The following is a 23538-nucleotide window of genomic DNA, read 5'->3' as shown; positions in this document are numbered from 1 at the left end:
GATACAGTTAACTCGGTTGGAAGAGAGGCAGGTGAACCTCTGTCTGACCTGGAAGGCTGTTTGGGGCCCTGGATGGAGGTGAGGGGGTGGTGTACCAGCAGGTTTTGCATCTTTTCTTGTTGCAGGGGAAGGTACCTGGGGCTTCGTTGGTGGGAGTGGAGTGAACCAAAGACTGTCAGATGGAACGGTCCTTGCAGATGGCAGAAAGGGGTGGGGAGGGGAAGATGTTCTGGGTGGTGTGGTGCCCAGGATGGTGGTCCAGTGGAGCGAGTGGTGAGCTGGATTTTCCAGATACACTCTCTGACTTGCATGTTGGGAATTCTCAGTGTCATATTTCATAGAAGAATAAGAAACTGTGTAGTAATGAGGCAGGATTCACATTTAATGAGGTTGATCACGGGCAATAATTCCCACTAATAGGCATTTCACCATTCCCAGCTGAAAATGTGTTGCTGGTTAAAGCATAGCAGGTTAGGCAGCATCCAAGGAACAGGAAAGTCGACGTTTTGGGCATATGCCCTTCATCAGGAATGAGGAGAGTCTGCCAAGCAGGCTAAGATAAAAGGTAGGGAGGAGGGACTTGGGGGAGGGGCGATGGAGGTGGGATAGGTGGAAGGAGGTCAAGGTGAGGGTGATAGGCCAGAGTGGGGTGGGGGTGGAGAGATCAGGAAGAAGATTGCAGGTTAGGAGGGCGGTGCTGAGTTGAGGGAACCGACTGAGACAAGGTGGGGGGAGGGGAAATGAGGCAACTGGAGAAATCTGGGTTCATTCCTTGTGGTTGGAGGGTTCCCAGGCGGAAGATGAGGCGCTCCTCCTCCAGCCGTCGTGTTGTTATGTTCTGCCGGTGGAGGAGTCCAAGGACCTGCATGTCCTCGGTGGAGTGGGAGGGAGAGTTAAAGTGTTGAGCCACGGGGTGGTTGGGTTGGTTGGTCCGGGCGTCCCAGAGGTGTTCTCTGAAGCGTTCCGTAAGTAAGCGGCCCGTCTCCCCAATATAGAGGAGGCCACATCGGGTGCAGCGGATGCAGTAGATGATGTGTGTGGAGGTACAGGTGAACTTGTGGCGGATATGGAAGGATCCCTTGGGGCCTTGGAGGGAAGTGAGGGAGGAGGTGTGGGCGTATGTTTTACATTTCCTGCGGTTGCAGGGGAAGGTGCCGGGAATGGAGATTGGGTTGGTGGGGGGTGTGGACCTGACGAGGGAGTCACGAAGGGAGTGGTCTTTGCGGAACGCTGATAGGGGAGGGGAGGGAAATATATCCCTGGTGGTGGGGTCCCGTTTGGAGGTGACGGAAATGACGGCGGATGATACGCTGTATACGGAGGTTGGTGGGGTGGTAGGTGAGAGCCAGTGGGGTTCTGTCTTGGTGGCGGTTGGAGGAGCGGGGCTCAAGGGCGGAGGAGCGGGAAGTGGAGGAGATGCGGTGGAGGGCATCGTCGATCACGTCTGGGGGGAATCTGCGGTCCTTGAAGAAGGAGGCCATCTGGGCTGTGCGGTGTTGGAACTGGTCCTCAACACAGACATCTACTATAAACTGACTGACTCCCACAGCTACCTGGACTGCACCTCCTCCCACCCTGCCCCCTGTAAAAACTCCATCCCATATTCCCAATTCCTTTGTCTCCGCCGCATCTGCTCCCAGGAGGACCAGTTCCAACACCGCACAGCCCAGATGGCCTCCTTCTTCAAGGACCGCAGATTCCCCCCAGAAGTGATCGACGATGCCCTCCACCGCATGTCCTCCACTTCCCGCTCCTCCGCCCTTGAGCCCCGCTCCTCCAACCGCCACCAAGACAGAACCCCACTGGTTCTCACCTACCACCCCACCAACCTCCGTATACATCGTATCATCCGCCGTCATTTCCGCCACCTCCAAACGGACCCCACCACCAGGGATATATTTCCCTCCCCTCCCCTATCAGCGTTCCGCAAAGACCACTCCCTTCGTGACTCCCTCGTCAGGTCCACACCCCCCACCAACCCAACCTCCACTCCCGGCACCTTCCCCTGCAACCGCAGGAAATGTAAAACATACGCCCACACCTCCTCCCTCACTTCCCTCCAAGGCCCCAAGGGATCCTTCCATATCCGCCACAAGTTCACCTGTACCTCCACACACATCATCTATTGCATTCGCTGCACCCAATGTGGCCTCCTCTATGTTGGGGAGACGGGCCGTCTACTTGCGGAACGCTTCAGAGAACACCTCTGGGACGCCCGGACCAACCAACCCAACCACCCCGTGGCTCAACACTTTAACTCTCCCTCCCACTCCACCGAGGACATGCAGGTCCTTGGACTCCTCCACCGGCAGAACATAACAACACGACGACTGGAGGAGGAGCGCCTCATCTTCCGCCTGGGAACCCTCCAACCACAAGGAATGAACTCAGATTTCTCCAGTTTCCTCATTTCCCCCACCTTGTCTCAGTCGGTTCCCTCAACTCAGCACCGCCCTCCTAACCTGCAATCTTCTTCCTGACCTCTCCGCCCCCACCCCACTCCGGCCTATCACCCTCACCTTGACCTCCTTCCACCTATCACATCTCCATCGCCCCTCCCCCAAGTCCCTCCTCCCAACCTTTTATCTTAGCCTGTTTGGCAGACTCTCCTCATTCCTGATGAAGGGCTTTTGCCCGAAACGTCGAATTTCCTATTCCTGAGATGCTGCCTGGCCTGCTGTGCTTTAACCAGCAACACATTTTCAGCTGTTATCTCCAGCATCTGCAGCCCTCATTTTTTACCCGAAGATTTCACCCTTCCCAAGCTAGAATCTCAATTCAAAGTCAGGAACTCAAAATGTGACTTCTTGTTCCTGACATGGAGAAAGGCTCACTGGATTTTCACATGATTTCCCCAGATTTCCTGTCATAGTCCCTGTCATTTGGACCCCAATCAGATTCCTCCCATAATGTTTACAAACAGTCCACTACACTGTGCAGGTTAATACCCATCATCTCTGTTTCACAAACCTTTGATATTTCACTCCATAGTAAAAGTAAACTGTTGTCTTATTTACACTGTAATAATTTCCTTCAGTTACCCTCACTCTGTGACACGATGACACTCCTGCTGTAATCAGACTCCTGTGGGAACACAGTATAAAGCCCTCCTCTCCAGATTAGCTGCTCTGTCTTTGTCCTCCTTAAGAATAACATGAAAACATGTTGATATTTTTACTGACCAGAAACAAAGTCAGACCAGCAAAGCAGACTGATTCGCTGGTTAAAAATTAATGAACCAATCTTGTTTATCTGTGATCTGTTTAGCTTCCTACCTTGTCCTGCCTTTTTCTGGAATCTGTTTTATAATGTTGCTGCTCGAATCAGGAAATGAAACTGAAAGTATTTCACTGAACACTGATCACCATTTTACTTTGAGCACAGAGCACAGAGATTAATCCTTCACGATGGAAGCTGATCTTTCCTGTGCTGTTTGCCATGATCTGTATAAAGATCCTGTCTTACTTGACTGTGATCACAGCTTCTGTCGATCCTGTGTGACCCAGTACTGGGAGAAAGCTGACACTGCCTGCTGTCCTGTCTGTAGAAAGGAGACTTCCTCCAGGACCCTGAGATCCCACCGCACTCTCTCCAACATTGTGGAATCATTTGTAAAAAGCGGTGGAGGTGGTGAAATTCTGCAGGAATGCAGCCGACACAAGGAGAAACTGAAGATTTTCTGTAAAACTGATAATCAGCTCATCTGTCTTGTTTGTCAGATTTCAAAAGGTCATCAAAACCACGAGGTGCTGCCAGTGGAAGAAGCTGCTGAAGAGTTTAAGGTGAGGAGACACTGAGTAAAATAAAATACAGGGACAGAGAATGGAATCGTGACCAGGGAACATTCAGAGATTCAGGTTTGAGTGTCTCACAATGATTATTTTTCAACGACTTTGTGAATCTTTTTCCTTCCGTTAAACCACAGAGGGTCAAAGATTCACTTTCGATTGATCTTCAGTTTACATCGAGCACAAATTCTTATAAGTATCCAATGCTTTTAATCTCATAAAAGATCTTAATGCTTTTCAGGGGTCTGTTCTAAAATTACATTAAACCCTGAGTCACATCAGGTGATGTTAGAACACTGGTCAGAAGCTTGGTAAAAGAGGGAGAAGTTTATCTTCCTGAAAGAGAAAGAAGAGAGGGGACGAGAGTGAGAGGCTGAGAGAGAACATTGCAGAGGCTCAGGGCCTGCAATGCAAAAGGTGGCGACACCGATGGGGGAGTGATTAAAATGGGGGTGTTCAAGAGGCCAGAATTAGATAAGAGTAGGTGATGAAAACAGGGAATGGAATCCTGAACAGGGAACATTCAGAGATTCAGCTTTCGTAATTCTTCGTAATTAGATGAATTTTTTTACTTTAGAACAACAATGAAAACTTATATTTTATGGGTGTTTTTTGATGTCATAAAACTTGCAAGGGCCCTTGAAGGGAAGTTTATGAAGTGAACTTAGACACCAAACCACATCAGGTGACATGAGGGCCATGGCCAGAAGCTTGGTCAAACAGGGAGAGGTTTATCCTCCTGAGGGAGAAGGGGAGACAGAGAGAGAGAGAGAGGGAGAGAGAGCGAGAGAGAGGGAAAGGTGAAGAGACTTTGGGAGAACTTTCCAGAAGCTCAGGCCTAGACTGCTAATGGTACAGCCACCAATGAGGGAGCGATGAAAATCAGGGATTTTCAGAAGTTGATGAGAGCAGGTGTCTAATAGGATTGTGAGGCTGAAGGAGATTGCAGAGAAATGGGGAAGACAAGGCCAGGGAGAGGTTTTAAAACAAGTACATGGAAGTTTTAACATTCAGGAGGCTCCAATTATCCAAAGCAAATGGTTCAGAACTTGCCAAGATAGATTTATGACATTTATTAAGAAGCAAGAGTTCAGATATCAGACATGATCACAATATGCAGATAGGCCAAGTGCCATGTACCAGGTGAGAACAGTTTCCTGGTCCCAGATCAGACAGACGGATGGGGGAAGCAGGAGGAAGCTGGTCTCCATGGCTGACAGTGCAGTCTCCTCAGGACAGTTGACCTCAGCACCCTAACCTTTGGGATATTCTCAGGCTGCTCACATGGTGAGTGAGAGCCTGCCCTGCCCCCTCCTCAACATGGAGCGGCCCATCCTGTACGCCCCATGACTGCTTCTCCTCTTCCTCACTCTGCCATGTGAAAGGAGGTTGTAACCTTGACCAGGACAGTGCATTCCATGTATGTGGCACGTAGCTCACTCTGACTCTCACTGTCCCAGTGACCCAGCCCTGTAACCTGGGAAAGAGTAACATGTATAAGGGATCCATCTCCATCTCCTCCTGATCCAGAGTCCCGGGGCAGTGTAGGCTCCTGCATGGCTTCACATGCAAGCACTGCCAAGCCTCCTCCTCCCTCCCTCCATCCACCCAAAGCTGCTGCATGGGAGTTACCCCTCAGAGGGAGCTCACTGCATTGAGAGCCCTGGCTGGGAGTTCAGGGTTCTGACAGTCTATCCCATGGCGGTGTTTAGTGAGCACTTCACATGAGCCTTCAGTCTATAGCTTATTACTTAGACAATGTCCAGTTTACATTCAGTTTGCGATGTTGTAGCTGTACATTAACTGAGCCTCCAAGGCTGACGTCTCTCCCCCTTCGCCCCAATGCGTTCTCTGTGAAGGACATTATCTTGAAGGTGCTGAGAAGATGGTGAATCTTTAATTCTCACTGTAATCCTTCAACATGAATCCTCCCCCTCTAACTTCCCCAACAATACTTGATGATCTGATCCTTTCCTCTGTTCCCCACCCTCTGCTATGCTCCTCTCCCCCCGGTCACTGTGCTTATTTCAGAATTTTCATTGACCTCCGAGCCCAGACCCATCCAGCTCCCTACTCCAGCCTAACCCTGACACTGCCCCTTGTCCAACTCCCCTACTCCCTCACACTCACCAACACCCTCATTGTCACATTCAGTTCCGCACTCTGAACATGTAACTCTCACCTTTCCTTGCCGCCCCCCCCCCACCCCATGTCCCCATCACTGTCACTCTCCTTTCTGCATCTTCCAACCCTCTCCAACCACATCCTTTAAGTTTTCTTCCCTGTCCCTGCCTTTCCCCCTTCCCACCATTGTCTGGCCCTTTTCATTTCACACCCCTATTGTATTAACCCCCTCCTGTCTGTCTCAGGCCACATCTGTGCCTTTAGCCAGCCTGACTGCCTCACTTGGACAGGCGATTAGCCCTGGACCTGCTGCCTCCCTTTACTGCTCCATAACCCACTGGAGAAGTCTGCTGTGACAGTGACTACTCCCAGGCTGGAGTCTTGCTGTCCTCCTGGGAGTCTCCTGCTGGGACCGAGTTGTGAGTAGAGTTGTTAGTGCAGGGAGCCTGGTGTCAGGCAGACGAGGGACATATGGGAATGAAATTCCTCAGAAACCCCATGAACCAGGGACAGAAGACACCATCAACAACCATAGAAACACAAACATTTACAGCACAGAGGGAGACCATTCAGATGGTGGTGAAGTTTGGGAATTCTTGACCCCAGAGACCTGTGGCAGGTCAGTCACTGAGTATGTTCAAGACAGAGATCCAGCTATTTCTAGAGAGTGAAGGGATCAAGGGGATATGGGGTTAGTGCAGGAAAAGGGACTGATGTAGATGATCAGCCCTGATCTAGAATGGCACAGCATGGCCTGAGGGACTGAATGGCCTACTCCAGCTCCAATGTGTCTGCTCAGCCTATTGTATCTGTGCTGGCAGATAAAGAGCCATCAGTCCTGATCCCACTTTCCAGCTTCTGTCCTGGAGCCTTGGAAAATGTTTTAAATGTTGTTGTGGACCAGACCAGACCCCTCCAAACATTTTAAGAATATAGCCCAGACCCAAACATTTTCAAAATTTAAAGGCAATTAAATTTGTAAAAGATCTGATACAACTGATCAAACTACTTGACATTCAGCAAAACACAACTTATTGAAACACTGTCGTTAAAATACAACCAAAGAAAGAGTCATTTAGAATAACTTAACTGTTGGAAAACTTAACCAAATAATCCATGCAGCAACTATTACTAATTAACTGCTCTAATACAAGAACATCCCTAAACACACCCCTTGGAACAAAGGAAAATTCAGACACAGATTCTCTCATGCGGTTCTCTAATTTATGAGGAAAAAACATCAAGAGAAGATTCAGAGAGAGGAGCAGCAAAGAGACATTGACTGAAGCTTCTTTTGAGACCCTAATATCATCAAATGTTACTGGAAAAACCAAAACCCAGAAATATGAGATCTGGCCACACCCATTCAGCCTGTGAAAAAAAACCCAATGACCCCAAGCTCACAAGGTCTTCAGCAGCCAGTTCTGTATCTCTGCCTTACAACCTCTCTTCAAAAGAAAGGACAAAATAACTCTTAAAGTGACAGCATTGTCACACTGTGACAAGTGTTTCTGTCTCTCTCACCCTTTCAGGCAGTGAACCCTGTGAAAAGATTTCTCAGTTCCCCTCAAGTGTTTTAGCAATTCCACTAACTCGATCAATGAAATCATTACTTAGGAAGTTATGTTCTTCCTATCCAATTTCTCACGGCGCCTCTCTTAATTTTGTACAACCCCCTCCCGAAGGAAACAGCCTGGTTTATTTCATCTTTCCTTATGTGTACAATTCACCATGGGAACACACTGCTGTGGCGTGGGCCCATCATTCCTGTAATGTGATGAGCAGAACGGGGTTCAGTGTTGTAGCTGTGGCCTTATTAATAATTTCTACAATTAAATGTACACATCCTGTTCTTACAGTTTATACACTGGCCATAAAATAAAGATTCCATCTGTCTCTTTAATAGCCTTACCTTGCTGTGTTGCTACCTGCAGGAATCTGTGGACATATTCTTCAAAGTCCTTCTGTGCCTCTACACCTCTCAGTATCTGACCTGTCATTGTGTACTCTCTGCAAATGCATCACCTTACACTTCTCCAGAGTAAATTTCATTGGCCACTTCTCTGGCTCTGTTTGTTACACCGAACACCATGAAGCAACATTTGTACTTTTATGGCCTTCATTTGATAAAACCAGAGAAAGTAATGGCAGGAAGAGGCTATTCAGCTGATCATTTCTGAATCAGTGTAAATACAAATTTAAACACTAGCCACCCATACTGATCCCACCGTCCAGGCCCTGACCCATAGTCTTGCAGGTTACAACATCTCTCATGCCTCCACAATCAAACTAGGCCGCAAATTCCAGACAAATGTCAGTCATTGACTGAATGTTTTTCTCACACTTGATTTAATCATTTCCCCAATCATCCCAAGTCTGTGCCAATATGAATTTCAATTTGATGATGTTTCATTTTTGGGGGATGTATTTCTGAAAATGTGCTAATTAATTGATGGTTTTGTTCAGGAGGAACTGGAAACCTCCCTGAAGCCAATTCAGGAGAAGAAGAAGGAATGTGAAACTGTCAAAAGTGATTATGAGAAAACATTGTCCCACATTCAGGTACTTATGATCTTACTTTGTTCTATATTTTGTACAGAATTGTAACCATTCAGAATTGCACTGTGCAGAATTCCAGTCTCCATATTACAAATAGATATTGCATGAACTAACCTGGATATTTTCATGAGAGAGAAGAAGGTTGAGAGGTGACTTAATTGAGACATGTAAGATAATCAGAGGGTTAGATAGGCAGGACGGTGAGGCCTTTTTCCTCAGACGGTGATGGCTAGCACAAGAAGACATAACTTTAAAGTGAGGGGTGATAAATATAGGACAGATATCAGAAATTGTTCCTTTACTCAGAGAATAGTTGGGGCATGGAATGGTCTGCCTACAGCCGTAGGAGACTCGCCAACTTTAAGGGCATTTAAATGATTATTGGATACACATATGTATGAAAATGGAATAGTATAGGTTAGATGGGCTTCAGATTGGTTTCACAGGTCGGTGCAATATCGAGGGCCGAAGGGTCTGTACTGGCTGTATGGTTCTATGTTCTATCAGAATTTAGCACTTTTAGGAATGATTGAACAGGTTGTGAGTCATTTCTTTGGAAAAGAGAAGACTGAGGCTAATCTGTTAGAATTTTTAAAAATTCTAATAGGATTTGAAAATGTGGATCCAGAGAAGATGTTTCTCCACATCATGGATTTGATCAGATTGGGAAAGTTTTAATAATTTACTGATATGAGTCAGACATGAACAGTGCATTGGGTACAGGAGCTAGGAGGTCATGTTGCGACTGTACAGAACATTAGTTATACCATTTCTGGAATACTGCTGGAATTCATTTCTGGTCTCCCTGCTGCAGGAAAGATGCTGTGAAATGAGAAAGGCTTCAGAAAAGATTTACAAGGTGCTGCCAGGGTTGGAGGAATTGAGTTAAAGGGAGAGGCTGAATAGGCTGGGGCTGTTTTCCCTGGAGCATTGGAGGCTGAGGCATGACCTTGTAGAAGTTTATAAAATCATGAGGGGCAGAGATTGGATGAATAGCCCAGGTCTTTTCTCTAGGGTCATGAAGGCTGAAACTGCAGGCCATAGGTTTAAGGTGAGATGAGAAAGATTTTAAAGGGACCTGTGAAGAGGGTGGTGCATGTATGGAAAGAACTGCCAGAGGAAGTGGTGGAGGCTGGTACAAGAATAACATTTAAATGACATGGGGATGGGTGGATGAATCAGAAGGGTTTGGAGGGATGTGGGCCAAGTGCTGGCAAACGGGATGAGATTAATTTGCATATCTGGTCAGCATGGATGGGTCTCACTGAAGGGTCTGTTTCTGTGCTGTACATCTTTATGACTCTATGACTGCTCAGGCTGAACAACATTTTAAAACTCTTCATTTGTTTTTGTTCAATCTGATTATTATTTCCCAAAGGACCAAGGCGTAAAAACAGAGAAACAAATTAAAACTGAATTTGAAAAACTTCATCAGTTTCTCCGTGAGGAAGAGAGGATTGTGTTGGAAGATCTGAAACTGGAAAAAGAGGAACACAGTCAGGAGATGAAGGAGAGGATTGCAAAGATAACAGAGGAAATCTCATCCCTTTCAGTCACTGTTCAGGATATTGAACAAGAGCTGAGGGAACAGGACAGCATCACATTTTTAACAGTAACTATTTATTTTTCTTTCCTTTGCCTCTTTTCTTTGAGATTGTCTTGATGAATTGCAGATTCTATCCTTAAAATGTAGAGTATAAACCTCACTGAGTAACAGCACACCAGTGACCTGGGACATTGGGTTTTCTCTGTCTCACACCCAAGAGCACGAACTGCTGTCTTTAACATGGAAATGACACAATCTGGAGTGTGTCCACTCCAGGGAAATATTACAGGGGAACATTGTAATGGGCTGAAACCATGAGGAAAATCAGTTTCATAAGGAGTGAGAAACCCTCAGGACGGTCAGACCATTCTCCCCTGAGGGTACATTTCCAGTCCAGCTGCTGATCAGACTCTGGGACCTACAGTGCAGGGACCAGCCAGGCTGTAACATGTTTACAGTGTCCCTGGCTGGAACAGGAATGGTTCTGTCCAGGAGAGAGAACTCTCCACAGGCTCAGATACACAGACAGATCGAGCTTTCTCTCAGCAGTTAAATAGTGAAATGTTCAGACAATGGGAGGGGTGTGTCCCCACATGACAACCATTTATATCAGAATCAATATGATTTTCTGTAATTTCCACTGTGTTCAGTGAGCCCCTGAGAACTTAATGTTGGTAATTCTCTGTTGTGTATTGAAATGCTGAAGGGGGCGGTTTGTGAAGCAGTGTGATACCAACAGCAAGGGTTCAATTCCCATCACTGTCTGAGGTTACCATGACGGACCCTCCTTCCCAACCTCTCCCCTTGTCTGAGGTATGATGACCCGCAGGGTAATCACCACCAGTCATTTCTCCCCAATGAGGGAGCAGCCCTATGGCCTGGTAAAGACTATGGCAACACCACCGTCTGCGGTGCCAGTGTGGGCTGAGGGATAAATGTTGACCAGGACACAGGGAGAACCCCAGTGTTCCTCTTGGGATCTACTCAGTTCATTGTTATTTTAATTTCAAAAATATACTTTATTCATAAAGCTACCTTTATATACACAGGCAGTAAAGCAGATTGGTTCTGTCCAGTCACATATGGAGAAACAACAAACATTGGAGCTTGACTCTATCCACCAAACAAACCAAAGGCAGTTGTGACTTGTCCAAGACTAGATTTACATCCATTTGAGGCACCAGGAAGGACTGATAACTGAACGGATTCACTTCAATAGAAAGCCCTCAGACAGTGGTCTTTCCCCACTGTGCCTGGGCGGCAGCTGCCCCAAGGTTTAATGTGTCCCTCAGCACGTAGTCCTGGGCCTTGGAATGTCCCAGTCTGCAACAGTCGGTCAAGGTCAACTCTCTGTTTGGAAGACCAACAAGTTTTGGGAGGACCAAAGAGCATCTTTCACTGAGTTGATGGTCCTCCAGGCACAGTCACTGTTTGTCTCGGTGTGTCCCTCAGGGAACAGACCATAGAGCACAGAGTCCCGCATCATGGAGCTGCTCTGGATGGACCTCGACACAAACCACTGCATCTTCCTCCAGCCTTCCTTTACAAAGGCCCTTTCCAGAAGGAGATGTGTGACAGTCTCTCCTCCCTGCAGCCACTTCGAGGGCAGCATGTGGTGACACAGACCGACTGGGTATACATGAAGGATCTCACAGGTGCCCTCTCTCACCACGACAGGATCCAGCCTCTCCTTTTCCCTCAGGGTATCAAGGATGTTATGTACTGACCACTTCCTGATGGATTGTGGTGAAAGCTGTTTCTCTTTGTAAATGTCTCCATGACGGACAGTGATGGGGAACAGTCCAACTACTTGGAGCATTCCACAGCAGTGAGGCCAGGCCCATCCTTCCCAACACCGGGGACAGGTAGAACCTCAGTATGTAGTGACACTATTCAATGGGGAGAGAGTGTGGAACCTCAGTTTAACAGCTCAGCTGAAACCTGGTCCCTCTGACAATGGAGTTGCCATTCAGCTGGTTGGTCATTGAGCTCAGAGTGACTCACAGTGAATGTCCGTGACATTATAATTCAGTCTGTATGGTTCAGGGTTTCAGGTTACACAGAGTGGCCTGACTGCAGACAAAGATTCGGAGACTAGTTGATGAGTCCTGGTACTGAACATAAAACTAAAATTGCAGCTTCACCCTCTTTCCAGGAGGGTCAGTGAATTCTATTGGACAACCCTGGTGTGGATTCCCAGAAACATTTGTCTTCAGTACACATACACATTATAACAGGGAAGTAAACATTAAAGTGACTCTGTAACCAATAAACTAATCCCAGCAATTTAACATCCATGAAGATATTCCAATTGGGTTGGATCTCTGTGAGTTGTTCTGTGCAGTAAGATCCAGTAATTTGTAATATTGTGGAGGAACTCAGTCCAGTGAGGACAGGAAGACACTGCCTAATAACTTCCTGAACTTAAAATGTTCATGTTTTGGGGAATCCAGTCTGGAACTTTACTTTTTGTCATAAAATGTTCTCGAAACACTAACTGTAAAAATGTTTTTGTTCCACAGAAATTTCCGGATACAAAGAAAAGGTAAAGCTTACATCCTCGATTTGATTTTTATTTCTAACATATCCCTCTCCCACCCTGGAATGACCCAACACTGACCTTTATCTCCTGTTTCAGAGTGAAGCAAACTCTCCCAGAGCCACAGAAGGTTTACCCTTTAATAAATGTGGGCAAGTACATCGGCTCCCTGCAGTACAGAGTGTGGAAAAAGATGCTGACGGTGATTAATACAGGTGGGTGTGAGCTTCCTGACACCAGCTCTTCAACAACTCTCATATTTATGAGTAGAAGGGAGCTGTGTATTCACAATAAATGTTTAATTGTCTTGGTAACTGGTGAGATTTCACTTCAGTCAGTTTTCTATGAAAATACAGAATTGACTGATCACAGAGTCACAGTGACCCGCTCCACCTGCTGGACACTCCTAGTACTGCGAAGGGACATTGCTTCTTCAACCTCCCTTTGTGGATCATTGACCCAACATTCTGTTTATCTTTATCCATCTTCCACAAAACTCCAGCATAAGATCCTGTTCCTTCTTTGATTATTCTGTCTAACAGCAGTCAGACTGGATTGCGATGGTCAGAGGCTAATGGTCACAAGTGACTGTTTGTTTCCAACAGAAGGACTTCCCTTAAACTGATGTCAGTGGCTGCAGCTTCCAGATAAAAGGCCTTGTTGGGGTGGACAGCTCCCAGAGCTGGGCCAGGCTGCAAGTCCCTCTCTCTGTCACACACACCGTCTCAGTCTGCACCTCGTCAAGGGGCAGCACTCCGAAAGCTTCGGATTCAAAATAAACCTGTTGGACAATAACCTGGTATTGTGTGACCTTCTGACCATGTCTGTCTGTCTGTCTCTCTCGATCTCTCTATGATAAGCACTGTCTCTCCCTGTCACATGCACTGTCAGTCTCTCTCTTTCGCTGTAATACACACTGTCTCTCTCTCTCTCTCTCTCTCTCTGTTACACTCACCATCTCTCTATCACACATACCATCTCTCTCTGTGATACATACCATCTTTTTCTCTGTGTCTCACACTCACTGTCTTCCTCTCTCTCTCTCACTCTGTTGCAGTCACTATCTCTCTCTCTCTCTCTCTCACTCTGTCGCACTCATTGCATCTCCCACTGTCAAACATATCATCCCTCTCCCCCTCCAGCTCTCTGTCACATAAACCATCTCTTTCTCTCTCTCTCACTCTATCATGCAAACAGTCTCTCTCTCTCTCTCTCACTCTGCCCCTCTGTCAGACACACCACTTATCTCTCTCTCTATCATCACACTTGCCATCTCTCTCTCTCTCTCTCTCATACTAACTGTCTCTCCCTTTCACACACATCCATTTCTCTCTCTCTCGCTATCACACACTGTCTCACACACTCTATCTCTCTCTGTCACACTCACTGTCCCTCTCTCATAAACCATCTCTCTCTCTCTCCATCATACACTCTCTCTCTCTTTCCCTCTCTGTCAGACTTGCCGTGTCTCTGTCTCTCTCTCACTCTCACTCTGACACACTCCTTAAGCTCTGTTTATATCACAGACACCCTCTCTCTTTGTCTCTCTCTCTCTCTATCACACTCACTATCTCCCTCCCTGTGTCTCCCTTTCCCTCTCTCTGCCACACTCAACATCTCTCTATCTCTTGCTCTGTCAAATGTTTCCTCTCACTCTCTTTGTCATACACACCGTCTCTTTCTCTCTCTCTCTCTCTCTCTCTGTCAAAAACATCACCCCTCTCTCTCCCTCTGTCACACTTGCTATCTCCCTCCTTCACTTACTGTCACACTCTTTCACATGCACCAATCTCTCTTTGTCGCTGTCACACTCACGGTCTGTCACATCCACTGTACCTCTCTCTTCATGGAGAAACTGTCTCTCACCCTCTGTCACACATAATGACCCACTCTCTCTCTCCCTGTCATTCAAAACTTCACTCTCGCTGTCATAGTTGCCACCTCCCTCTTTCTCTTTCTCTCTCTTCGTTACACACCATCCCTTTATCTCTCTGTCACAACACTGTCTCTTACTCTCTCTCTCTCTATTTCTGTCTCGATCACACTCAAATTCTCTCCTCTTTCGCTGCCACATACAGTGTCTGTCCTGCCTTGGTTACACACACCATCTCACTCTCTCACCCTCTGTCACACACACCATCTCACTCTCTCACCCTCTGTCACACACACACCACCTCACTCTCTCAGCCACTGTCACACTCACCGCCTCACTCTCTCACCCTCTGTCACACACACACACCGCCTCATTCTCTCACCCTCTGTTGCTCACACATTGCCTCTCTCTCTTACCCTCTGTCACTCACACCACCTCACTATCACCCCCTGTTACACACACCACCTCACTCTCTCACCCACTGTCCCCACACACCGCTGCACACTCTCACCCTCTGTCACACTAATTGCTTCACTCGCTCACTCTCCGTCACACACACACCTTACTCTCTTATCCTCCGTCACACACACCTCACTCTCTCACACGCACTGCCTCACTCTCTCACCCTCTGTCACGCACACTGCCTCACTCTGTCACCCTCCATCTCACACACACCGTCTCACTCTCTCACCTTCTGTCATACACACCGTCTCACTCTCTCACCGTCTGTCACACACCGCCTCACTCTCTCACCCTTTCACACACACCACCTCACTCTCACCCTCTGTCACACACTCCATCTCACTCTCTCACCCTCTGTCACACACACTGCCTCACTCTCTCACTCTCCGTCACACTCACCGCCTCACTCTCTCACCCTGTCACACACACCACCTCACTCTCACCCTCTGTCACACACTCCATCTCACTCTCTCACCCTCTGTCTCACACACCGCCTCACTCTCTCACCCTCTCTCACACACACTGCCTCACTCTCTCACCCTCTGTCACACTCACCACCTCACTCTCTCACCCTCTGTCACACTCACCACTTCACTCTCTTACCCTTTGTCACACACACCGCCTCACTCTCTCACCCTCTGTCACACACACCGCCTTACTCTCTCACGCTCTGTCACTCACACCACCTCACTCTCACCCTCTGTCACACACACCACCTCACTCTCTCACCCTCTGTCACACACACTGCCTCACTCTATCACCCTGTCACACACACCACCTCACTCTCTCACCCTCTGTCACACACAGCGCCTCACTCTCTCACCCTCTTTCACACACACCGCCTCACTCTCTCACCTCTGTCACTCACACACCGCCTCACTCTCTCAGCCTCTGTCACATACACCACCTCACTCTCTCAGATACTGTCACACACACCACCTCACTCTCTCAGCCACTGTCACACACACCACCTCACTCTCTCACCCTCTGTCACACACACCACCTCACTCTCTCACCCTCTGTCACTCACACACCGCCTCACTCTTTCAGCCTCTGTCACACACACCACCTCACTCTCTCAGCCACTGTCACACACACCACCTCACTCTCTCACCCTCTGTCACACACACCACCTCACTCTCTCACCCTCTGTCACTCACACACCGCCTCACTCTTTCAGCCTCTGTCACACACACCACCTCACTCTCTCACCCTCTGTCACACAAACCACCTCACTCTCTCACCCTCTGTCACACACACCACCTCACTCTCACTCTGTTACACATAACATCTCTCTTTTCGTCATACTTGCCATCTCTGACTCTATCTATTTTTCTCTGTCACACACACCATCTCTCTCCCTCCCTGTCTCATGCACTACCACTCTCTCTCTTTCTCTCTGTCACACACACCTTCACTGTCTCTGTTATGCACACCATCTTGTTCTGCTCTCTCTCTCTGTCACATACACTATCCCTCTCTCTGTCACATAAACTGTCTCTTTCGCTTTTTCGCCCTCTGTCACTCACACCACCTCACTCTCACCCTCTGTCACACAAACCACCTCACTCTCACCCTCTGTCACACACACCACCTCACTCTCACCCTCTGTCACACAAACCACCTCACTCTCTCACCCTCTGTCACACTCACCGCCTCACTCTCTCACCCTCTGTCACACTAATCACCTCACTGTCTCACCCTCCATCTCACACACACCATCTCACTCTCTCACCCTCTGTCACACACACCACCTCACTCTCTCACCCTCTGTCACACACCGCCTCACTCTCTGTCTGTCACTCACACCGCCTCACTCTCTCGCCCTCTGTCACACATACTGCCTCACTCTCTCACCCTCCATCTCACACCCACCGCCTCACTCTCTCACCTTCTGTCACACTAATCACCTCACTGTCTCACCCTCTGTCACACACCGCCTCACTCTCTGTCTGTCACTCACACCGCCTCACTCTCTCACCCTCTGTCACACACACACCGCCTCATTCTCTCACCCTCTGTTGCTCACACATTGCCTCTCTCTCTTACCCTCTGTCATTCACACTGCCTCACTATCACCCCCTGTTACACACACCACCTCACTCTCTCACCCACTGTCCCCACACACCACCGCACACTCTCACCCTCTGTCACACTCATTGCTTCACTCGCTTACTCTCCGTCACATACACACCTTACTCTCTTATCCTCTGTCACACACACCTCACTCTCTCACCCTCTCTCACACACTGCCTCACTCTCTCACCCTCTGTCACACACACCGCCTCACTGTCTCACCCTCTGTCACACACACTGCCCCACTCTGTCACCCTCCATCTCACACACACCGTCTCACTCTCTCACCCTCTGTCACACACACCACCTCACTCTCACCCTCTGTCACACACTCCATCTCACTCTCTCACCCTCTGTCTCACACACCGCCACACTCTCTCACCCTCAGTCACACTCACCGCCTCACTCTCTCACCCTCCATCACACTCACCACTTCACTCTCTTACCCTCTGTCACACACACCGCCTCACTCTCTCACCCTCTGTCACACACACCGCCTCACTCTCTCACGCTCTGTCACTCACACCACCTCACTCTCACCCTCTGTCACACACACCACCTCACTCTCACCCTCTGTCACACACTCCATCTCACTCTCTCACCCTCTGTCACACTCACCACCTCACTCTCTCACCCTCCATCACACTCACCACTTCACTCTCTTACTCTCTGTCTCACACACCGCCTCACTCTCTCACCCTCTGTCACACACAGCGCCTCACTCTCTCACCCTCTGTCACACTCACCGCCTCACTCTCTCACCCTCTGTCACACACACTGCCTCACTCTCTCACCGTCCATCTCACACACACCGCCACACTCTCTCACCCTCTGTAACACACAGCGCCACACTCTCTCACCCTCCGTCACACTCACCACCTCACTCTTTCACCCTCTGTCACACTCACCACCTCACACTCTCACCCTCCGTCACACACAGCGCCACACTCTCTCAACCTCTGTCACACACAGCACCTCACTCTCTCACCCTCTGTCACACTCACCGCCTCACCCTCTCACCCTCTGTCACACACACCGCCTCACTCTCTCACCCTCCATCTCACACACACCTTCTCACTCTCTCACCCTCTGTCACACACAGCGCCACACTCTCTCACCCTCTGTCACACTCACCACCTCACTCTCTCACCCTCCGTCACACTCACCGCCTCACTCTCTCACCCTGTCACACACACCACCTCACTCTCACCCTCTGTCACACACTACATCTCACTCTCTCACCCTCCATCTCACACTCACCACCTCACTCTCTCACCCTCTGTCCCACACACTGCCTCACTCTCTCACCCTCCATCTCACACACACCGTCTCACTCTCCACCCTCTGTCACACACACCGCCTCACTCACTCCCCTCTGTCACACACACAGTGCCTCATTCTCTCACCTTCTGTTGCTCACACACTGCTTCTCTCTCTTACCCTCTGTCACTCACACCGCCTCACTATCATCCCCGTTACACACACCGCCTCACACTCTCACCCTCTGTCACACTCATTGCTTCACTCGCTCACTTTCCGTCACACACACCTCACTCTCTCACCCTCTGTCTCACACACTGCCTCACTCTGTCACCCTCCGTCACACTCACCACCTCACTCTCTCACCCACTGTCACACACCGCCTCACTCCCTCACCCTCTGTCACACACACCGCCTCACTCTCTCACCCTCTGTCACACACACCGCCTCACTCTCTCACCCTCTGTCACACACAGCGCCTCAATTTCTCACCCTCCGACAAACACAGCGCCTCACTCTCTCACCCTCTATCACACACACCGTATCACTCTCTCTCTGTTACACATAACCTCTCTCTTTTCATCATACTTGCCATCTCTGACTCTCTAATTCTCTCTTTCACACACACCATCTCTTTCTCTCTCTCTCTCTCCCTGTCACATGCACTATCTCTCTCTCACTTCCTCTCTGTCACACACACTGTCACTGTCTCTGTTATGCACACCATCTTGTTCTCTCTCTTTCTCTCTGTCATACATAACCTCTCTCTGTCACACATGCCATTGCCCTCTCTCTCTCTATCTCTGTGTCACACACACTTTCTCTCTCTCTCTCTCATCATTTCTGTCAGACACACCGTCTCTCTTGCTTTCTCTCTCTCTGTCACACAAACCTTCTCTCTCACCCTCTTTCAACACGTGTCCTCTCTCCCTCTCTCTGTCACACACAACCTCTCTCTCTGTGTCACACTTGCTGTGACCCTCTGTCTATGTTTCTCTGTAACACACACCATCTCTCTCTTTCTCTTTCTCTATCTCTCTGTCACACACACTATCTCTGTCTCTGTCATGTACACCATCACTCTCTATTTCTGCCTCTGTCACACACACCGTTTCTCTCTCTCTCTCTCTTTGTCATATGCACTGTCCATCCCATTGTCATACAAACCGTCTCTTTCTCTTTTTTACCCTCTTTCACACACACTGCCCCACTCTTTCTCTCTGTCATACACAACCTCCCTCTGTCACACTTGTCACCACCCTCTCTCTCTATCTCTGTCTCACACACAATGTCTCATTCTCTCTCTTTCTCATTGTCTCTGTCAGATACACCGTCTCTCTTTCCTTCTCTCTCTCAGTTACACAAACCTTCTCACTCACCCTGTTTCAACACACATCCCTCTCTCTCTCTCTCTCTCTCTCTCTCTTTCTGTCATACACAACCTCTCTCTCTATGTCACACTTGCTGTGACCCTCTGTCTCTGTCTCTCAGTCACACAGACCATATCTCTCTCTGTCACATACACATCTCTCTCCCTCTCAGTTACACACGCCATCTCTCTATATCTGTCTTTATGTTAAAAACACAATGTTTCTCTCTCTTTCTGTCTCTGTCACATGCACCATCTCTCTGTCTGTCACAGTCCCTTTCTCTTTCTCTATGTCACACACATCCTCTCTATTTACACACGCACTGTCACTTTCTCTCTCTCGCTCTCTCTCTGTCCATGCACCATCTCTCTCTCTGTCATATACACTGACAATGTATTGATCTAACATCAGCAATGAACAAATTAACAGAATTACTCACTGTTCCTTAATTCAATTAAATTCTACTGGAATGAATGTTTCATTAACACAGTTCCCACATATAAATCCAATTTATAAGAGCAATAAATTAAACTTAATCTCTCAACATGACACAGTCTATGTCTTCTCCGCTGTCTCCAATCTTCCTTCTGCTGATCTCACATCACAAACACCTTTCTTTTGATGATTCTTCTGTGAGGATTTGGAGCTGGAAATGGTGCATTTGATGGGTCCTTGTTAGAGAGCTTCATCATATTGTGTCAAAGTCAGCTTTGTCTCTCTATGACATTTGGCTTCTCTCAATTTTCAAAAAAACCCTGCCTTCAATATTCCTGATGATGCACCAAATTCTCACAACGTGATTGGTTTCAGGCTGTAAACACCATCAGTTTTAAATTCAGTGGGTTTTGAATGGCAGAGTGTTTGGTTTAAATTAATTGGTCAAATTCGACTTGTCGTCAAAACAGCAGCAAACCTCAGGTGCCCGTGAACAAAGCCAACAGGAACATGTTTCCATTTTAGAACAGTCTGTCTCCCACAGCTGCACACAGACCTCCTTCTCTGCTGAACTCCAAGCTTAAAGAGCACTTTTCCTCCGAAAGGGACCACACTCTGCTTTTCAATTCATTTACAATTTTACTATTTTTACACACCAACTTTGTGACACTCTGTCACACTCACCATTACTCTCCCTCTCTCTCTGACTCTCGCTCTGTCACACACTCATCCTCTCTCACTCTCTGTCACAATCACCGTGTCTCTCTCCCTGTGTCTATGTCCCTCTGTCGTAATCATTCTCTCTCTCTCTCTCTCTCCGTCTGTCTCTTTGTCATACACACTACGTCTTTTTGTCGCAATCACCGTCTCCCTCACTGTCACTTTGTCATTCACTGTCTATCTCTGTCACACATATACATCTCTCTCTCTCTCTCTATCACACATACCATCTTTCTCTCACACTCACTCTCTCCGTGACACATACTGTCTCGCTCTGTCTCTGTCTCTCTTTCTCACTCCCACTCGCAGTCACTGTCTCTCACTCTATCACTCTGTCTCTGTCTCTCTTTCTCACTCCCACTCGCAGTCACTGTCTCTCACTCTATCACTGACACTGCCTCTCTCTTCCTTTCTCTCTGTCAAATGGACCATCTCTCTCTCTCTCTCTCTCTCGCTCACTCACAGAATCATAGAGAGGTACAGCACAGAAACAGACCCTTCGGCCCAACTCATCCATGCCGACCAGTTATCCTCACCTAATCTAGTCCCATTTGCCAGCACTTGGCCCATATCCCTTGAAAACCTTCCTAACCATCTACCCATCCAGATGCCTTTTCAATGTTGTAATTGTACCAGCCTCCACCACTTCCTCTGGCAGCACATTCCATACATGCATCACCTTCTGCATGAAAAGGTTGCCCCTCAGGTTCCCCACCCCAGGGAAAAGACTTTGTCTCTTTAACCCTGTCTATGCCCCTCATGATTTAATAAACCTGTATAAAGTCACCCCTCAGCCTCCGATGCTCCAGGGATAATAGTCCCAGCCTACTCAGCCTCTCCCTATACCTCAAATCCTCCAACCTGGCAACATCCTTGTAAACTTTTTCTGCTTCCATTCAAGTTTCACAACATCCTTCCGATAGGAGTGAGACCAGAATTGCACATAATATTCTAAAAGTGGCCGAACCAATGTCCTGAACAGCCGCAATATGACCTCCCAACACTGATACTCAGTGCTCTGATAAAGGAAAGCATACCAAATACCTTCTTCACTATCCTATCTACCTGCAACTCTCCTTTCAAGGAGCTATGAACCTGCACTCCAAGGTCTCTGTGTTCAGCAACACTCCCCAGAACATTACCATTAAGTGGAAAAGTCCTGCTCATTCTATCACTCACCATCTCTCTCTCTCTCTGTCACATTCTCTGTCTTTCTCTCTGTCTGTCACAAACGCTGTGCCTCTCCCTCTGTCACACAAACCATCTCTTTCTCTCTCTGATACTCTCGCTATCTCACTCTCTCACTCTATCACACTCACTGTCTCTGTCTACATCACACACAACATTCTCTCTCTCCCTGAAACCATACACTGTGTGTCTCTCTCTGCCACACTGACTGTCTCTCTCTCTCTCTCTCTGTCACACTCACCGTCTCTCTCTCTCTCCCTGTCAGAGATACCATCTCTTTCCATCTGTTTCTGTCACACTCGGCATCTCTCTGTCAAATTCACCGTCTCTCTCCTTCTGTGTATTTAGCCCAGACATAGTTCCCCTCTCTCTGTCACACACATCCTCTCTCACTTGCTCTGTCACACACACTGTTTCTCCCTCTCTCCCTCTTTCTCTCTGTCACCCACAGCGTCTCTCTCCCTCTCCGTCACACACTGCCGCTCTCTTTCTCTCCCCCTCTCCCTCTGTGACACACTGTCTTTCTCTCTCTCTCTCTGTCCCACCCTCTCTGTGTAACGGGGTTTCCTCAGCCTCCTTGCAGGGTCTATCCCGAGTGCTGTTTAACCCCTTCCCTGGGGATGAATTTCTAATCCTGGATCGTTGCTGATGTTCCCAGTCACTAAGTGGCTGTGAGAGTTACAGTGAGTGTGACTAACATTTTATTGGTGTCCCTCTGTTCCCAGCTCCAGTCACCTTGGACCCTAATACAGCCCATCCTGTCCTTCTCCTGTCTGAGGACCTGAGCACCGTGAGACACACCGGGAATCGGCAGCAGCTTCCCGACAATCCGGAGAGATTTGGTTACTATGGCTATGTCCTGGGATCAGAGGGATTCACATCAGGGAAACATTCCTGGGAGGTGGAGGTGGGGAATAAGACTGAGTGGGATGTGGGTGTGGCCAAGGAGTCCATCAACAGGAAGGGGGGAATCACCGTGTCTCCAGGTAATGGATTCTGGACACTGATGCTGAGAGAGGGGAATAAATACTGGGCTAACAGTTGGTTAAATCCCAGTGTGAGTCTGAGGAAGGTCCGAGTCTGTCTGGATTATGAGGGAGGGAAGGTGTCCTTTTATAACTCAGAGAACAAGAGCCATATCTACACTTTCACTGGGACATTCACTGAGAAACTCTATCCTTACTTCAGACCGGGTAACACTGATGGGGGTAAAAACACAGAGCCTCTGAAAATCTGTCCCCGGAGAGTAACAATCCAGGAGGGTGAGGGATTCATCGCTTCATCCAAATAAAGAGCCTCTCTGTGGGGGGGGGGGGGGGGGGGGGGGGGGGGGAGGGGGAAGATCCCACACCCTGGGTCACTGGGTGGGGGAGGGGGAATCCCCACACACTGGGTCACTGGGTGGGGGAATGGGAAGATCCCACACACTGGGTCACTGGGTGAGGGGGGCCCCATTCCTGGTGCAGAGGGGCTTTCCTGGGTTTGCTCCTCCTCTTACATGATGTGAAGGGGCTTCTGCTCCATTTCTGGTTCCATTTTAGCCCCATGTTCCTGACCTTTGACCACTGGGTGCAGCGGGGACCAGGCAGATCGGGAGA

General features: G+C 48.4%; 1 protein-coding gene across 1 annotated transcript; it reads left to right on the top strand.

Moving 5' to 3' along the window:
• The first annotated feature begins 3304 nt into the window (after positions 1-3304).
• On the top strand, positions 3305-23231 carry LOC132832470 (zinc-binding protein A33-like). Its single transcript, XM_060850501.1, has 6 exons — positions 3305-3782; positions 8379-8474; positions 9850-10083; positions 12540-12562; positions 12656-12771; positions 22666-23231. Exons 1-6 carry the CDS (start codon positions 3408-3410, stop codon positions 23229-23231), a joined length of 1410 nt encoding a protein of 469 aa, XP_060706484.1. The 5' UTR covers positions 3305-3407.
• Positions 23232-23538: the final 307 nt, after the last annotated feature.

The sequence above is a fragment of the Hemiscyllium ocellatum genome, chromosome 35, assembly GCF_020745735.1.
Source record: "Hemiscyllium ocellatum isolate sHemOce1 chromosome 35, sHemOce1.pat.X.cur, whole genome shotgun sequence".
NCBI lineage: Eukaryota > Metazoa > Chordata > Chondrichthyes > Orectolobiformes > Hemiscylliidae > Hemiscyllium > Hemiscyllium ocellatum.
This window is presented reverse-complemented; position numbering and strand designations above follow the sequence as displayed.